The 20000-nt window shown below is 42.8% G+C and overlaps 1 protein-coding gene and 1 long non-coding RNA gene across 2 annotated transcripts in view; one reads left to right on the forward strand and one right to left on the reverse strand.

The window, feature by feature from the left end:
* The window catches only part of LOC140574270 (uncharacterized), an 8184-nt gene extending 1839 nt beyond the window's left edge, over positions 1–6345 (reverse strand). Inside the window, exon 1 of the long non-coding RNA XR_011980712.1 lies at positions 6161–6345. This is a non-coding gene — a long non-coding RNA (uncharacterized lncRNA). The remainder of the gene's footprint in view (positions 1–6160) is intronic.
* A 12229-nt stretch (positions 6346–18574) lies between these two features.
* Positions 18575–20000, forward strand: part of prl (prolactin) — a 5530-nt gene continuing 4104 nt past the window's right edge. The window contains exons 1-2 of the mRNA XM_072693104.1: positions 18575–18677; positions 19423–19544. Of these exons, the coding sequence (XP_072549205.1) occupies positions 18638–18677; positions 19423–19544 (162 nt within the window). The 5' untranslated portion in view covers positions 18575–18637. The remainder of the gene's footprint in view (positions 18678–19422; positions 19545–20000) is intronic.

Consider the following 20000-nt stretch of genomic DNA (forward strand, 5'->3'; position numbering starts at 1 on the left):
GTACAGTAGGAGAGAGGGTACTGCAGGAGAGTGGGTACAGAAAGAGAGTGGGTACAGAAAGAGGGTGGGTACAGTCGGAGAGTGGGTACAGAAAGAGGGTGAGTATGGCAGGACAGTGGGTATGGAGTGGGTAGTGCGGGAGTAGTGCATCTCACTGAGGTCACGAGCTTCAGCCCCCCCAGCAACCTGACACAGCAACCCCGGTCAGCGCCATGTCACTTCCTGTTCCCTTCACTCTTCACTGGTTACTATAACAACCAGACCTGGGGTAAGAGGTATTTCTACGGCACTCAGCATCAGCATGACTATACATTCTGAAGAATAACGGTTCCTAAGCGGTTCCTGGTTTGGCTGCACAGGTTTAGGATATAATAAAGGTTCCTAAACGGTTCCTGGTATGAATGTACAGTTCTAGAATAAACAAAGGTATGGATGCATTTACGGTGTTTCTGTTAGAATGCATGGCTCTAGGAAAAACCTTTACATTACGTTCAAAAAGGTTCTTCACCGTCCATTAAATGGTTTTGAGGGAACCAGTGGTGGAGGAGAGCATCAGCCACTGTTGGGCTAGGTGAACATGGTGGAACGGTCACAACACAAGGGCTGAATTATTCACATGGCCACGCCTCTGCATCTATAATGCAACACATACTGTACGCTCTCAGCTCCAGAGCAGATCTGAGGTGGAGAGTTTTAGGTTTTAGGGGTTGAGGAGTGAATAAAAGCACTGCTCTGATAATTACACTAATATTCTGCACCACAAAAGCCCAAAGGGAATTTAATTAAAAATGTACAGTTTATTAAGTGCACAAGAACTGTGGACTTTTTCCTGGAGCTACGAGGCTAATGACGACGCTGCACCAGATGTGGTACACTACATGTTTTATACTAGATGTAGTACACTAGATGTACACTAGATGTGGTAGACTAGATGTTGTACACTAGATGTAGTAGATGTAGTACCCTAGATGTGGTACACTGAAGGTAGTACACTAGATGTTTTATACTAGATAGTAGTAAACTAGTTGGTGTAAACTATATGTATGGCAGTAGACTAGATGTAGTATACTAGATGTGGTACACTAGATGCATTACACTAGATGTAGTACACTAGATGTAGTACACTAGATGTAGTACACTAGATGTAGTAGACTAGATGTGGTACACTAGATGTGGTACACTAGATGCATTACACTAGAAGTGGTAGACTAGATGTAGTACACTAGATGTAGTACACTAGAAGTGGTAGACTAGATGTAGTACACTAGATGTAGTACACTAGATGTAGTAGACTAGATGTAGTAGACTAGATGTAGTAGACTAGATGTGGTACACTAGATGTGGTACACTAGATGCATTACACTAGAAGTGGTAGACTAGATGTAGTACACTAGATGTAGTACATTAGATGGAGTATACTAGATGGAGTACATTAGATGTAGTGCACTAAATGTAGTAAATTAGATGTGGTATATTCGATGTAGTACACTAAATGTAGTACACTAGATGTAGTACACTAGATGTAGTAGACTAGATGTGGCACAATAGATGCATTACACTAGAAGTGGTAGACTAGATGTAGTACACTAGATGTAGTACACTAGATGTAGTACGCCAGATGTCTCCTCTGATCAAAACGACAATTAAGTCTCCTTAACATCACACACTGTTAATTAGTTGATCAACCACATTTGGAGTAATGAGGGAATTGCATGAATTTGATTGTATCCTCACTGTCACTCAAAAACATCATGTTTGTCATCTGGCATTGTGTTGTTGTGTTGTCAATTGTGTTGACATTTCATGATGAATGGACCAATGGAAATGCTTCAAAAGTGATGGTGACGATACGCTGATTTAGGACCCATAGCTCACTTTAGGTCTGTAAGTATAAACAGAGTAAAGTAATAAGTGCTCACAGATCGGCTGATTAAGTAACACAGCCCAGCCTGAGGGGCTCTCAGTCAACACCGTAATAAAGCATTCCACACATCAACCACGACACGGCTCCTCTTCTGCGAGTTCATGCATGTCCACAAACACACACGGATTAAAATAGTGAACACAGGCAGAAACAGGTCAACTACAAGAAGGACAAACGGGTCAAAGCTGCTGTTTCTTCATGTCTCTCTGAACATAAGTGGTTAACGTTTACACACGGTCAGCCAATCAGTCACACGCCGGCATGTAATCCACAGAGCCGGGTGGTCAGCAAAGGGGCTGTGAGATCTTTCATCACTGGGATCATGAAACCTGCTGTGCTGTAACATTGCTGAGCAGAGCGCGAGGTCAGTCCAACCCAGTGGAGAAGGAGAGCCCAGACTTCCTTCTACTTAGGTGACCATGGCAAGCATGTGGAGGTCACATGACACAAGCATATCAATGTCCAAAGACATACTTCCACAGCACACACACCACCGGAGAGGCTTACACCTAAACCCTACCAGCCCTGTTCACTCTCACAGCCCCAGAATGCACTGCAACATAAACAGCACTATAAACATCTATTGATTGATTAGGGGGAATTTCCAGTCCCTATAATGTTGTATTTAGTAGTGTACTAGATAGTGCTCCAATGTAGTGTACTAGATAGTGCTCCAATGTAGTGTACTAGATAGTGCTCCAATATAGGGAATAGTGATAAGGGGCCATTTCTGGGCCCTATAATGTTGTTCTATATAGTGCTCCAATGTACTGTACTAGATAGTGCTCCAATGTAGTGTACTAGATAGTGCTCCAATATAGGAATAGTGATAAGGGGCCATTTCTGGGCCCTATAATGTTGTTCTATATAGTGCTCCAATGTAGGGAATAGTGATTAGGGGCAATTTCCGGTCCCTATAATGTTGTTCTATATAGTTATCCAAGGTAGTGTTCTAAATAGTGCTCCAATGTAGTGTACTAGATAGTGCTCCAAAGCAGGGAATATTAATTAGGGGCAAGCTCCAGTCCCTATAATGTTGTTCTATATAGTTCTCCAATGTAGTGTTCTAAATAGTGCTCCAATGTAGTGTACTAGATAGTGCTCCAATGCAGGGAATATTGATTAGGGGCAATCTCCGGTCCCTATAATCACTATTCCCAAGGGAATTGCGATTAGGGGGACATTTCAAACACAGCATATGACTTGCCTACAACTTGACCATAATGCTCCTCTTCCATGAGGTAATGTGACACTGCCTGGCCACTCCCCAGCTGTTGTCAGTGGAAACACTCAAGATGGTTGACATGAGAGATGTAGGCTGGGTGTCAGGTTTAGATGCAATGTGATCCAATGTCCAGAACATCACACTTCAGCACCTCACAATCACACACACACACATGCACGCGCACACACACACACACACACACACACACACACACACACACACACATTGGCTATTTATGAGGGAGCTATAAATACTGGGGTGCTATAGTATACTATAGAGTCAGCCTTTTCAAACATTCAGCCAGTCGACGTCAGTGTGTTCCCCCAGCACACCTGCAGCTCACAGTCAAACAGGGCTTAGCTTAGCAATGAACTACAGTACAGTACAGTACAGATGTAGTACATTAAATACAGTACAGCAGGTGTAGTACACCCGATCTAGTACACTAAATACAGTACAGTAAATGAAGTACACTAGATGTAGTACACTAATTGCAGTACCATGAATACAATACACTAGATGTAGTACACTAGATGTAGTACACTAGACACAGTACACTAGATACAGTACATTAGATGTAGTACACTAGATACAATACACTAGATGTAGTACACTAGATACAATACACTAGATGTGGTACACTAGATGTAGTACACTAGACACAGTACACTAGATGTAGTACACTAGATACAGTACATTAGATGTAGTACACTAGATATAGTAGACTTGATGTAACAGTCAAATAACTGTACTAGACTGTACAGAAAAGTAAGACCCAACCCTCACACACACACACACACACACACACACAAAACTCTGTAGAACATGCCCTTATTATCTGGACAGCACACCCATCAGGGTCAGAGTGTGTGTGGCCTTATCAGGCCTATCCTGCTCTTTCTACACTATTCACACAAACACACACACACTCACACACACACTCACACACACTCAAACGACAACCTCAAACTGAGGTCAGACGTTAGGTGATGCAATGAAGCTGCAGTAGGCTGCTATTGATAATGCTGAATGAAGGAAAGAGCGGTGCACATCAGATATCACACACACACACACACACACACACACACATACACACTCAGGACATCACAATCCTTTTGCGTTTACAGAAAATAAAACCTTCAACCTCACTAATCCTGATGGGGGAAGTGGTCGGGGGGGGGGGGATTAAAGAGGACAGCACATACACACACACACACACATACACACACACATTCACATACAGAGGTCAGCATGAAGAGATTCCCTGTCACGCATGCACATGCTGCACAGCCCTGGAGATATTAGGAAAATGAGGGTGAGGGTGGAGTGTCATAGATACACAGAGAGAGAGAGAGAGAGAGACCTTGCTAGAATAACTTTCACACTCTTAATCAATCATTACAGAAATGATCAATATTTAATAATAACTTTATTCGAGAGAGAGATACTGTGCAGGAGAGAGAGAGAGAGAGAGAGAGAGAGAGAGAGAGAGTATAAGAGACTGAACATGACGTAGGCACATTCTCAGCAGCCAATCAGGCATGATGTTGCACTGCGTTTTCTAGAGAACCCCAGAATCCCCTAATCATAGACCCCCTGATCTGGCTGCCAACTCTTAGAAACACACACACACACACACACACACACACATACACTAATCTAACAAAAAAAAACATTAAACACTTGTTTGCCCCTCCCACTTTGAAGAACCCTGACCGGTTCCACATTCTGGTTCCTCAGTGATGTAATTACAGTAATTACGGACCAAAGCTGCCTGGTGGTCCGAACCCAACCCCCCCGTTATGATCCAGCTCCAGCCACTCATACTGGAGGTTACATAACTAAGGCAAGCAGTGGCCACAACGACCATGAGCACTAATCAGGAGACCACAGGGACTGACCAGCAGATTCGGACCCATACTAGCGGGGAGGGGGAAGAGGACACTGTAGCACTATTACACAAGACATGACATAACACACAGCATCACGACACACATCACAGCTCTCTCGCAAAAACCTTGTATCTCAAAACGGGAACTTTACAGGAGAAGCGGAAATCTTCTTAACGTTCAATGGAAGTCAATGGAAACAGATTTTAGTCTCCGTCATTTTGGAGCATTTCTATTGGTCCATTCAGCATGGAATTCTGACACAGGATAAAGATCCCCTGCCAGATTCAGATAATATCAAAAATAAAAAATGGAGCTTCAACGTTAATGTAAGTGTGAGTGTAACACTGACAGCAGCCTCGGTCGAGTTTGAGCCCCTCGTACAGGTTTAGAACAGGGGCTTCTTAAAGGTGACCCGATGGACGACTTAAAAAGTGGACAAAGCCTCACACTGGACGCCATTTGTATGTGATAGTACATCATTTAACTGGACCGGGTCAGCAAACAGAATTAGAAGGTCACTAATCGACTGCAAAGGTGACCCATTGAATGATTCAGTGGGGAATTCAGTGCAGGAGAAGGACCTGAGTGGACAGAGCCTTACACTGGGTGCCATTTTCATTCCTTTGTAAAAGACCGGGCGGCTGCACTAATGTGATATTATATCATTTGACTGGGCCGGGTCATCTACCACAACTCAGCGACACTAATCAACACTAATCTGCACTGCAGAATTAATAATCCTGTATCTCCGCATTATTGATATATTTCATATCTTTATCATTGTGAGGTTGTGAATTAATTATTGTTTTATTAGTCATTTTTACTCATTTGTCTTTTTCCACTGTCAGATTATTTTCATCATTTCTTAAAACAAGTAAAACTGCTTTCCACTGCATCACGGCATCCTCACATACAAACACATTACATAAAATCAGAAAAGATACAAACTGGTTGATTATTATTATTATTATTGTTATAATAATAATAATAATAATAATAATAATAAACAAACTGACTACATTTATAATTATTTCACTACGTTTGTTGCAGTGAGGCCCGTGACAGGACAGGACAGGACAGGACAGGACAGGGGACATGGACAGACATGGAGACACTTACCATTTGTCCAGATCAGCCTTGATGGCCTCACAGGCGGCGGGGACGGGCGTCTCGGCAGGAGCTGCGGTCTCTGAGTCTGACATGTCTACTGTGCTGTGTGTGTGTGTGTGTGTGTCCTCCTCGTAGTCCTGTATCTACATGAGAGAGATAAAGAGCGAGAGAGAGACAGAGAGAGAGAGAGAGAGAGAGAGAGAGAGAGAGAGATGAGAACAAGTTGGCAAGAGGGAGGGGGAGTGTACAGCAGAGAGGGAGGGCACACGTGTGTACATAAGAGAGAGAGAGAGAGAGAGAGAGAGAGAGAGAGAGAGGGTAAAAAGAGAGAAAAGCAAAAAATAAAGAAGAGAGAGTTATAAAAAGTGACGTGAGAGCGAGAGAAAGGAAAGAGAGAGCGGAAAGGCAGAGAGAAGAGAGTAAGAAAAGAGAGAGAGAGAAAAAAAGAGAAAGAAGAGAGAGACATAAGAGAGAGATGAGAGAGAGAGAGAGCGCAAAAGGAAGAAAAGAGAATGAGAAAAACAAAGAGAGCAAATTAAAGAAGAGAGAGAGATAAAGAGAGAGAGAGAGAGATAAAGAGAGAGATAAAGAGAGAGAGAGAGAGATAAAGAGAGAGATAAAGAGAGAAAGATAAAGAGAGAGAGAGAAAGAGAGAGAGCGAGAGAGAGAGAAGAGAGAGAGATAAAGAGAGAGAGATAAAGAGAGAGAGAGAGAGAGATAAAGAGAGAGAGAGAGATAAAGAGAGAGAGAGAGAAGAGAGAAAGATAAAGAGAGAGAGATAAAGAGAGAAAGAGAGAGAGCGAGAGAGAGAGAGAAGAGAGAGAGATAGAGAGAGATAAAGAGAGAGAGAGAGAGAGAGAAAGAAAGAGAGAGAGAGAGAAGAGAGAGAGATAAAGAGAGAGAGATAAAGAGAGAGAGATAAAGGGAGAGAGAGAGAGAGAGAGAGAGAGAGAGAGAAGAGAGAAAGAGAGAGAGAGAGAGAGATAAAGAGAGAAAGAGAGAGAGAGAGAGAGAGAGAGAGAGAGAGAGAGAGAGAGAGAGAGAGAGAGAGAGAGAGAGAGAGAAGAGAGAGAGAGAGAGAGAGAAAAGAAGGGTGTGAGGTTGAGACCAAACCAAATTTATTCAAATATACGTAAATATAATAATAAATAAAGTCTGAAATGAATTTTAATCCTGAAACTGTGTGAATTCCTGGGCGCAGTGTGTAGTGTGTGTCAGTAGGGGGCAGTAATTAGACTCTGCTCTACACAAACGCTCATCAGAAGAGAGGTGGCTTTGTTTGGCCTGCACACGTGCACCATCTGCAGACGCCATACTGACATTACCGATCAGCCAAAACATTAAAACCTTAACATGTTGCGTAGCTGCCAAAACAGCTCTGACCTGCCGAGGCATTGACTCCACAGCACCTCTGTCTGACGGTGTCCTGTGGTATCTGCCATCTTTAGGTTCTGTAAGTTGTGAGGTGGTTGGAGCCTCCAGGAGCATCAGTGAGCCTTGGGTGGCCCTGACCCTGTCGCCGGTTCACCAGTACTCCACTGCATACTGGGAGGAACACCCCACAAGACCTGCCTGATGTTTTGGAGATGTTCTGACCCAGTCGTCCAGCTGTCACAGCTACCCTTGCCCATTTGTCCTGCTTCCACACCTCCATCACCTCCAAGAACTGGCTGTTCACTCGCTGCCTAATATATCCACCCCTTGGCAGGAGCCACTGGAACCAGATACCTAGATAACAGTATCTGTCAGTGGTTTTAATGTTATGGCTACGGCTGACTGTGCATTGGTTTGTGTAATAGGTGTGGTTTTAGGGTCCTGGGGAACATGCTGAGGCTGTTATGCATGGCGGTTGTGTAACACGTGTGATGTCAGAGAGCTCTGCTTCTGTTTAGTAAAGAATTGTATTTGTCCAAATCTGAATTCCCACACACTCTCCACACACACACACACACACACACACACACACACACCTCAGACCTGAGCAACGCCTCAAGCTGTTCACGAGGGAGAAGCGAGTAAGAGAAGGGCTACACCTAGTAAACACAAACACAAATAAACAGCAAAAAGAAACACTGCACTTTTATCAACCACAGGATTCACTGCAAACACTGCCCAGGCCTTTAAATCCCAGGCCTTTAAATCCCAGGCCTTTAAATCCCAGGCCTCTGTGACTGCTGCACAGCGTCAGGTTCACTGGACTATTCTTTCTTAGCATCAGAAAAGGAATAAATGAATGAATGAATGAATGGATGCATGAATGGATGGATGGATGGATGGATGGATGGATGGATGGATGGATGAATGGATGGATGAATGAATGGATGGATGGATGGATGAATAAATGAATGACTGAATAAATGAATGGATGAATGAATGAATGAATGGATGAATAAATTAATTAATGGATAAATTAATGAATTAATTAATGGATAAATGAATGGATGGATGAATGAATAAATGGATGGATGGATGAATGGATAAATGAATGGATGGATGAATAAACGAATGGATGAATGATGGAATGAATGAATGAATAAAAGGATAAATTAATAGATGGATGAATAAATGAATGACTGAATGGATAAATGAATGAATGAATGACCAGTTTTATACAGTAGTCTGTAATTTGGTGGATGATCGACATGGTTTGTTTCTCTTTTCTTTGTGTTAGAAAATGAACAAATGAATAAATAAACACTATTAGTTTCACACTAGGCTTGTTAATACATCAATAAATAAATAAAAACATTGGTGTTTAAATAATGAATAAATAATTGAATGAATGAATTAATTAATTAATTAATGGATAAATAAATTAATTGATATATGAATAAACGAATGAACAAATGTAATAATGGATAAATGGATGAATTAATTAATTAATTAATTGATAAATGAATAAATTGATAAATGAATGAATGAATGAACAAATTAATTAATGGATAAATAAATAAATGAATGAATGAATGAATGAATTGAAAAACAAATTAATTGATAAATAAATGAATGAATGAATGAATGAATGAATTGAAAAACAAATTAATTGATAAATTAATAAAACAATGCATAAATGAAGAAATGAATGAATGAATGGAAAAATGAATGGATGAACTCATGAATGAGTGAAAAATGAATGGATGAATATAAGAAAGATATCATGGAAAATTCATTAATGATTAAAGATCACTGTGTATTTCTGATATTCTGATATTATTATGGTAGCTGTTTCTCATTGCTCACTTATAATTCTTTGCAGATGATTAAATGAATGAATGTAGTGCATCGAACATCCAGGAGGTGGTGGTGTTCTCTCATCTCTCTCTCTCTCTCTCTCTCTCTCTCTCTCTCTCTCTCTCTCTCTCTAATCTGTGATTACTGTCAGCTGGCGATGCTCGAGCTCTGCTGCAGTGGAGTTTATTAGTTGTGCTTTTGGGTCAAAAATGACCCAGATCTGCACTGGTACACACTGCAGCAGCATTAGACCGGACTAACTGACGGCTAAACAGGACTACACTGCAGCAGCAGCAGCATGGAGAGTGAGGTCACTCCTCCCTGACCCCTCCTCCTCCTTACACAACACACAGATCTCCCTTAATAATGCAGCTCTGTTTATACTGGGGGTTACATTTTCATTAGATTTCTGAGGAAGGCTGCTCGTTTTATCAGGCACAGCTGGAGCAGCTGGGTTTAATAAAGTTGGGTCTGTGGGACAAACACCACTCTTCTGTCTGCCTCTGAGTTTCAGACTAAACCCGTCTGCACGGATATACCAGCATCAGACCTGATAAAAGTGCTCAAATAGGTTCTTTAGGGTGAGAACCCTGTTACTCCCCCTCTAGAACCTTTCCAATGACTGGTTTTGTAAGTGAGAAGTCAGAGTGTGAAGAACCTTCCATGCAATGTAATTTCTATACACTGTATGGACAAAAGTATTGGGACACCTGCTCATTCATTGTGTCTTCTGAAGTCAAGGGAATTATAAAGAGCTAATCCTGCTTTTGTTGGAGTAACTGTAATCTCTACTGTCTAGTGAAGAAGGCTTTCTACCAGATATTGGAGGAGCATTGCTGTGAGGATTTGATTGAATTCAGCACTAAACAAGAGACTGTTAGTGTGGTCTGGATGTTGGATGATGATCACCATCCCACCTCATTCCTAACTCCCCAACTCAGTATCCCAAAAGCACTAGATGGAGCACCACCATCATTCTAGAGAACACAGTTCCCCTGCTCCACAGCTCAGTGCTGCAAGGTCCATCTAACTGAAGCTCATGAAAAGCCAAAGCTTTAATGCTGAGCAGTAAAAGTTAAGGACAAAGCTATGAAGTTATGTGCCACGCTTCTTTCCACTCACCTTCAGGGCATTTCTCGCCACTGACCACTAACTCTCCACACAAAACACCGCCCGGTCACCTAAAGTACTGGAAAATCCCAACCGTAGATCAAATCCAATGCTTTTCAATACAAAAAATAAACATTGTAGTTGTAGAAAATGGAATAAAGTGTGTAAACACACCCCCTGCCCACCTCCCCCTTCCCCTGTGAGCACACAGTGTTCCCAAACATACAACACACACACACACACACACACACACACACACACACACATCCATATTCATTAAAACAACACTCAGCCAGCTAAAACCCTCTCAAATTAAATTAGCATCAAATGTCAAGTCATTACGGTACCTTGCCCCGCTGGACAATCGGCCCTGACAAGAGGAGGCGGGAAAACCAAATGAATAATTCCTGCCTGTAGAGACACTCTTATAAGGAGAGCATGGAACTGCCCCTTTCAGCTGAGGTGGGGGGGGGGGGGTGAGGGGGGTTCTTGAGGAAGTGAGAAGCTCAAAGGTGGAACGTGCATTTACACACCAGAGCTGATTAGATTACATTCATTCATTCTGTGCTTGTGGGTCTAAATCTGTTTGCACCAATTTATCAGCTACAGGCCTGAACTTGAGAAATGAAGGTGCTATGAAGGGTTCTTTAGGGTGAGAACCATGTTACATTCCCTCTAGAACCTTATTTCCCAGGCCTGATTTTGTAAGCGAGAGTGTATAAGTGTATAATCTCCACACACCGTAATTCATGTTTCCCAGAGCCAGGAACCATTGAGGAACCTTTCACCAGAGGTGTCCAAACTTTTGCATATTTTATTATTTTAAAATATTTTATTGTATAAAATGTAATTCAGTGTAATCTCACTGGGTCATGGGGTCAGGTGGGGGGTGTTTTAGGGTATCGTGCTGGTGGGCCCATTCAGATGTCCTCACAGGCCTTGTTTGGGCAGGTCCAGGCCCTTTCCATTATGGGGAGCTTCTTCACCTTGAAAAGTTCCTTCACACTCACACATCATTCACAAATGTGGTTCTTCAAAGAATCCTCTGCTGAAAGGTTATTTAGGGTCATGGTTCTTAAAGTGGGGTTTAGGGACCCCTAGAGTTCCCTGATATTGCCCCGGAGTCTGAGGGCCTATATAATTCTTAGTCAGAGCCAAAAAATCACACATGACTGCACTTTAAGATTTTTATTTTCTTGTTCTTGCCTTAAACACCACACTAAAACTGTGTGCGAAAGTTTGGACACCCCTATACAAATCACATGTGTTGTTGAGGGACGTATCTAGACTACTTGTTGTACTGGGGCACACACAGAATTCAGAGAGGCATGGCTGTACCCCCTGTTTGCCTAATAATATTACTAGTTATATATAATAAAAATAATAATAATATAATTGTTAATAATAGTAACAATATGTTAATAATGATGTTAGTAAAAATATTACTAATTATTTTTAGTTTTGTTATTATTCTTAACCAGAGGTGTGAAGTAATGAAGTACAAATACTTGTACTTTTTACTTCTACTTCTTACATTTTCACCCAATTATCTGAACTTTCTCCTCCTTACATTTTAAAAACAGCCTCGTTCCTCCTATTTCATTTCCCTTTGTTTTCATTCCGGCTCGTCATCAATAAAAACCCTGTCCAGATAAATCTCTCCATCCAGAAAGTGAGAGTCTGATCGTGGTTGGATGAGAAGTATAAACGCACACCATTCTGACTCCCTATTGGTTTATAAGAGATCCATCACACCTGCACACGTCCCGTCCCTCTCCAGCAAGCTCTCAGCAGACGTCTGTAGTCTAGTATGAAGACTGTGTCCGTGGCAGAGACTCAAGAGAGCTGCAGTGAAACGTCCCGACTGAGCCCCACATTTACATTCCAATAAAGCTTATTGATCACACGCCTCTGAAGTCTGACTTTCTGCAGCTTTACAGAACTTCTAGACAACGACTCCTCATATTTTCCTCCATGAAGCTCATGTTGATGCTCAGTAGAGCACAGAGACGCTCCTTTAATAGAGCTGATATTACTGAAATGCTTCATTTTCAATGGGCAGATCTGCAGCTGAAACAGGAGCCTAGTGCAGCCCAACATTTTTAACATCAACATTTTAATAGATCATTCTCCTCATTATGACTTTTAGAGAAATGGGTTTTTGGGGAGGAGGGGGGGGGGGGTAGTGCACTATAGACCCCTGTGGCGCGGCCTAAGCTTTTGGCCTTTGTTTTCCTTCCATTACTTTTACTTTTCTACTTGAAGTCGTTCTGAAACCAGTACTTTTACACTTTTATTGGAGTAAAAAGCTTCTGTTGATACTTCAGCTTCTATAGAAGTCTTTTAAACCCTCGTATCTCCACTCACTTCTACCTGAGGAATGCAGGTCAATACTTTTGACTCATTTGTTTATAACAATGATAGGATTATGAGCCTCCATGAGCATCAATGATCCTTAGGTGCCCATTACCCTGCTGCCGGTTCACTGGTCGTCCTTCCTTGGAGCACTATTGGTAGGTAGGTAGGTACTGACCACTGCATACCAGGAACACCCCAAAAGACCTGCCTGATGTCTTGGAGATGTTCTGAACAGTTTGGTTCTTGTCAAAGTGGAGCTCAGCTTCATGGACTGTTCACTTGCTGCCCAATATGTAGATTGACAGGAGCCACTGGAACCAGATAATCTTTACCTGTCAGTGGTCTTAATGTTATGGCTGATGGGTGTATTTACACAGTCATAATCAGATCAGCAAACTGCAGTAATGCTCAAATCATGACACACAGTCATCCCAGCCCTGGTGTGTTCAGAGTGGGCCATCAAACAGGAGGTCTCCAAACGCCCTGAGTTTGTGAGTGTGTGTGTGAAAGTGTGTGTGTGCCTTAGCTCACTTAGAAACACACACAGGATCAAAAAGAGCGACAGAAGCGCAAATTTCTGTCACTGAAACGTGAGAAAACTGCAAAGTCAGCATTTCTCTGAGTGTGCTGAGAGTCACGCAGGGCGAGAGACTATCAGAGAGAGTGTAGTGAGTGAGTGAGTGAGTGAGTGGACGCTGTAAGACACAGAGGACTCAGAGATCCAACAAAACCCAGAAGTATTTCCTCACAGCCTGAGGGGAGCACGAGGAGGAGGAGGAGGAGGAGGAGGGGAGCCATCAGACCACTTCACTCTGCACGTCTCTCTCTCTGTCTCTGTCTCTCTCTCTGTCTATGTCTCTGTCTCTCTGCCTCTGTCTCTACCTCTGTCTCTCTGTCTCTCTCTCTGTCTATGTCTCTGTCTCTGCCTCTCTCTCTGTCTCTGTCTCTCTCTCTGTCTCTACCTCTGTCTCTCTGCCTCTCTCTCTGTCTATGTCTCTGTCTCTGCCTCTCTCTCTGTCTCTGTCTCTCTCTCTGTCTATGTCTCTGTCTCTCTGCCTCTCTCTCTGTCTGTGTCTCTGTCTGTCTCTGTCTCTCTCTCTGTCTATGTCTCTGTCTCTGCCTCTCTCTCTGCCTCTGTCTCTCTCTCTGTTTCTACCTCTGTGTCTCTGTCTCTCTCTCTGTCTCTACCTCTGTCTCTCTGTCTCTCTCTCTGTCTATGTCTCTGTCTCTCTGCTTCTCTCTCTTTGTCTCTACCTTTGTCTCTCTCTCTGTCTATGTCTCTGTCTTTCTGCCCCTCTCTCTGTCTCTACCTCTGTCTTTCTTTCTCTCTGTCTTTCTGTCTCTCTATCTCTCTCTCTCTGTCTCTCTCTCTGTCTCTACCTCTGTCTATCTGTCTCTCTTTCTCTGTCTATGTCTCTGTCTCTCTGCCTCTTTCTCTTTGTCTCTACCTTTGTCTCTCTCTCTGTCTATGTCTCTGTCTCTCTCTCTGTCTCTGTCTCTCTCTGTGTCTACCTCTGTCTCTCTCTCTGTCTATGTCTCTGTCTCTCTGTCTCTGTCTCTCTCTGTGTCTACCTCTGTCTCTCTCTCTGTCTATGTCTCTGTCTCTCTGCCTCTCTCTTTTTGTCTCTACCCTTTGTCTCTCTCTGTCTCTTTGCCTCTCTCTCTCTGTCTCTCTCTCTCTGTCTTTCTTTCTCTCTCTCTCTCTGCCTCTCTCTCAATCTCTGTCTCTCTTTGTCTCTACCTTTGTCTCTTTGTCTCTCTCTGTCTATGTCTCTGTCTCTCTGCTTCTCTCTCTTTGTCTCTATCTCTGTCTCTCTCTCTGTCTTTCTTTCTCTCTCTGTCTCTCTATCTCTCTCTCTGTCTCTCTCTCTGTCTCTACCTATGTCTCTCTGTCTCTCTTTCTCTGTCTATGTCTCTGTCTCTCTGCCTCTTTCTCTTTGTCTCTACCTTTGTCTCTCTCTCTGTCTCTGTCTCTCTCTGTGTCTATCTCTGTCTCTCTCTCTGACTATGTCTCTGTCTCTCTGCCTCTCTCTTTTTGTCTCTACCTTTGTCTTTCTCTGTCTCTTTGCCTCTCTCTCTGTCTCTCTCTCTGTCTTTCTTTCTCTTTGTCTCTCTGCCTCTCTCTCTATCTCTGTCTCTCTTTGTCTCTACCTTTGTCTCTTTGTCTGTCTTTCTGTCTGTCTCTCCCTCTGTCTCTCTCTCTCTTTCTCTTTCTCTCTCTCTTTTTGTCTCTCTGTCTGTCTCTCTCTGTCTCTCTCTCTCCCTGTCTGTAGCAAAAACACACACAGTGACAGCGAGCACACATGCCTGGAGCGGTGGGCAGCCATTGCTGCAGCACCCAGGGAGCAGAAATGGGCGCTGCAGCAATGCCTTGCTAAGCCCAGGAATCGAACCCACCACCTTGTCATCAGTAGACCTCTAACCACTCTAACCCCTGAGCCACCACAGCACCGCTAACTCTGGTTTTGTATCATCACAAAAACAGCAAACAGCAAACTCAGGTCCTAACCCTAGAGTTAAGAGCATCAGGAGGATCTCAGAAAAATAGTTGAGTGAGAGGAAACAGTGGAATCAGTAGCCAGGTGAGTGTGTGAGTGTGTGTTAGTGTGAGTGAGTGAGGTAGAGCGAGTGTGCATTTCTGAGGGGGGGGGGGGGGGGGGGGGTTGTGGGGGTAACAGGAATGCTTGACCCTGCAGGCTGGAGAAAATGAAGGCCGCAGTCATAGTTTATGGTCAGAGTGTGGGCAGTGTGTCTATGTGGGGAGCAGCTCAGCAGTAGGCTATGATTAGTGTGTGTACTCATTGTCTACAGGACAGAGATGCTTTATAAATACACACTGCCAACAAGGGCACTCACAGTCTTATGCATGTCCTTTACAGAGGCATACATCTGCATATTCTGTACATCTGTACATCTGACCTCCGGGACACTATTGATACTTTACGTAAATACCAATATATGCACACGTTTATTCAGCATTGTCTGCTGATACCCGCTCCTCTTGCACACAGTTCATTCTTTATTCGATATTATTCTATATTATATTATTTTATTTATCTTATTATTTATTTTATTATTTTATTTGTATTGTTTTATTACTATTAGTTTATTTTAATTTTATTTATCATAATTATTTACCTTTATTATATATTATTATATATATAAACATATTCCTTATTATTGTATTGTATTACTGTGCTGTATTGTGTACCTCCCACTGGCTGCTAAATTTCCTTCGGGATAAATAAATCTAAAAAAATAAATCTGTTTATCTATCTGTCTGTCTTTCTATCTATCTATTTGTCTGTCTGTCTGTATATCTATCTATTTGTCTGTCTGTCTGTCTGTCTATCTATCTATCTATCTATCTATCTATCTATCTATCTATCTATCTATCTGTCTATCTATCTATCTATCTGTCTGTCTGTCTGTGTATCTGTCTATCTGTATATCTGTCTGTCTGTCTCTCTGTCTCTCTGTCTGTCTCTCTGTCTGTCTGTCTGTCTGGAAAGAAAGATAGCGGTTCTATTTAGAATCATGATAACCTGAGAAATCTGAATGCTTCTGAGGTTCTATGTCTGGTTAAAAAATTTTTTTATGTCTTTAGGAGCTCCTGAGTGTCACAGCTGTCTAAGAGTTGGCCCTCTCATCAGGAGGTCCCTGGGGATGCCACAGCCATCTGTGGCCACAACTAGGCTCAATCCTTCTGACCTTTCTCTATCCCATCCATCACTCAGCACGATGCTGGCCGGTGACCTAACATGGCATAGAATTAGTGGTTAGTGTTCTCCTCCCAGCGTGTTGAGCTCTGTGTGTATGGTGAGTGGATATCAAAAATGACTAAACTCGGAGGGAAATACTGGGAAATAATATGTATGAAGTAAAGGTACTAAGGGTTCCACTGTTGTTAAGGGGCAAGAACCCTTCTCAGTTCTCTAAACAATCCTTTCTCTAAAGATCAAAGCCAAAACAAGCAGTTCTGCTTATTTAAATCAATGAAAAAGACTAAAACATAACAAACACTATTGACAAAAGTATTTGGACACCTGCACATTCATTGTTTCTTCTGAAATGAAGGATATTGAAAAGAGTTGCTCCTGCTTCTGTTGGAGTAACTGTCTCTACTGTCCAGAGAAGAAGGTTTTCTGATAGATTATGAAGGAGCACTGCTGTGAGGATTTGATTGCATTCAGCACCAAGAGCGTTAGTAAGGTCTGAATGTTGGATGATAGTCACCACTCCACCTCATTTCCAACTCCCCAGCTCATCCATCATTCCAGAGAACACAGATCTTCCACTGCTCCAGAGCTCAATGCTGGGGGGCTTTATATTCCTCTAGCCCACGTCTGGCATTAGGCAGCACGGTACCAAAGCTGCCACTGTTGGGCCCTTGAGCAAGGCCCTTTACCCTCTCTGCTCCCCGGGCGCTGGAGTTGGCTGCCCACCGCTCTGGGTGTGTGTCTGTACTCACTGCCCCTAACACATGTGTGTGTGTGAGTGTGTGTTCACTACCAGATGGGTTAAATGCGGAGGACACATTTCGCTGTACACTGTACAGTGACAAATACGTGCACCTTTACCTTTTTTACCTTTAGAGTCTATTCTTTGTCATAGCCTTTGTAAATGCTGGATTGTATATAAGCTGTTGTCCATTAAATTAAATTAAGCAAACTAAATTAAGTCAAGCAGTTACTTACAGGTTTATTAAGTGGGTAATGATTTAGAATGATGCTAAATGAGCAAATCAAGGTAAAAATAAAAACAAGGTAACAGTAGGAGTGTTTATTTAAACACCACTGCTTTAGCCATTTACATCAGCACAGCTGCGTCAACACTGGAGCTCATGGGGGCGGCCTAACTAACTGCCCACTCTCAACCAGCAGGACGCTTTGTTTGTTGTTTGAAGCCTTTAGTGACCAGCCTGGACTGGAACAATAGAACCTATCAGTACGTCAGAGTGACTGAGAGCCAATGGTGCGCTCGCAGTGCTGCAGGGCCCGATGCCGATTGGTGGCGGAGCACCACTGAGTGGGAATAGCACCCATATCCTTAAGGCAATGCTGAAACCCACAACACACATCTACACGGGAATATGTAAACAAACAACTACGCACCTATAAACACATACATGATACAACACACAACAGAAACAAGAGCGGCAGCCAATCACGACTCAGCGTTTGTAGCATGTGACATTTGACTTGAGATCATGAGTTACATGGGCATGTTAGTTGAAAACACTGTGGAACGGGAGTTTCCTGGGTTTGACCAACGCGGTTGACCAACTTCAGGGTACACAACACACAACACACACACACACACACACACACACTCTCTCTCTCTCTCTCAAGAGCAGTCAGTTCCTTCCTAGCCTATTCATTTGAAGTGGGACTGCACACGTAAGGCTAAGCCTTCCAGATCCTGCTGCTCTTAATTAAACTTAACCTCTTAGATATTCATTCCTTTTCCCAATTTAGTGGAGTAATGCTGGATTTTGACCCAGCCACACACTTCCACCCTGCCTCTGGTCAAACAGCCTGTGGCTATTCATCAGTCCAGACCCCAAGACAATGTTTCTCATTTGGACAATTCTGGACGGAACTAGTTTAGAGACAATGCTCTCAGAGTGAAGGGCCTTCTGCATACCCAAATGAAAAAGGACACGGAGAGTATATAATGGGGACCAGAAAGAGGATGTGACCAAGAACGAGAAAGAGAGAGCGATTGATCACATAGAGCAAGAAGAAGAAGAAGAAGAAAAGACCAAGGACTGAAAAAGGAAGAAGAATGGCTCTGCGCTCTCAAAGTACCAGACTGCACCTGGCAGGTAAGCCTCCAACTGTTTCCCATAGGGCTGTGTATGGGCAAGAACCTGGCAAAACGATACGTACACTATACGTCCAAATGTTTGTGGACACCCCTTCTAATGAATGCATTTAGCTACTTTAAGTTGCACCCATTGCTGACACAGGTATGCAGATGCACACACAAACATAGCTTATTTTGTCTCTGTAGAGAAGGCCTGCCAATAGAATAGGACTCGTGAACCTATTGGCACCATGCTGCCTAATGTCAGGCATGGGCTAGAGGGGTATCAAGCCCCCCAGCATTGAGCTGTGGAGCAGTGGAAGAACTGTGTTCTCTAGAATGATGGTTGGTGCTCCATCCAATACTTTAGGATAAGTTGGAGAGTTGGGGATGGATGAGGTGGGGTGGTGATCATCCAACACCCTGACCTCACTGACGCTCTCATCGCTAAATGCAATCAAATCTTCACAGCAATTTTTCTAGTCTAGTAGTCTAGTAGAAAGCCTTCTTATCTGACAATAGAGACAGTTACTCCATCAAAAGCAGGATACACTCTTTTTAGTACCCTTGATTTCAGAAAGAAACAATTTATAAGCAGGCGTCCCAATACTTTTGTCCTGAGTAATATTTTTTTCCAGCTCCCTTTCGCTTCTCAAACTTCAGTCGGCTTCTATCTCCTGTCTTTCACCTCTTGCCTTCCTTCTTGTCCTCAATGCGTATTTAGTTTAGTTTACCTCGTGTGTCCCTTTGTCTCTCCGCCTCAGTGACAGTCCTGATGTGTGCCTTTGTCTCCACTGATGGAGTCGGCCTGAACGACCTGCTGGAGAGAGCCTCCCAGCTCTCAGACAAGCTACACTCACTCAGCACCTCCCTCACCAACGACCTGGTGAGTAGATCATTCACCACGTGCTGCACAGTTTTACTCGAAACACTCTTTTTAACAAGCGACTGCGTTAAGTCTGCATTAAGTACACTTAAAAATAAAGGTTCTACAAAGGGTTCTTTGAGGGACGCCATAGAGGAACCACCTTTGGTTCCATAAAGAACCATTTTAACAGAGATATATGAGTATTGAACCCATACACTTCTTCAAATGTTTCAAGAAGCCAATGTAAAGGTTCTTTACTAATTTAAAGGTTCTCCAGACGCGCAGCTCCTTTACAGAATGGTTCTTTGAGGAACCAAAAGTGGTTCTTCTACAGCAAAATAGATTATAGATGTTTATCAATCTGACCTTCATGTTCACGCCAAAATCTTTGCTTTAGAAACCCATCAAAAGGCCACTCTTGAAAACAAAGGTACTACAAAGGGTTCTTTGATTGGTACCATAGAAGAACCATTT

Source organism: Salminus brasiliensis, chromosome 12, assembly GCF_030463535.1.
Source record: "Salminus brasiliensis chromosome 12, fSalBra1.hap2, whole genome shotgun sequence".
NCBI classification, from domain to species: domain Eukaryota; kingdom Metazoa; phylum Chordata; class Actinopteri; order Characiformes; family Bryconidae; genus Salminus; species Salminus brasiliensis.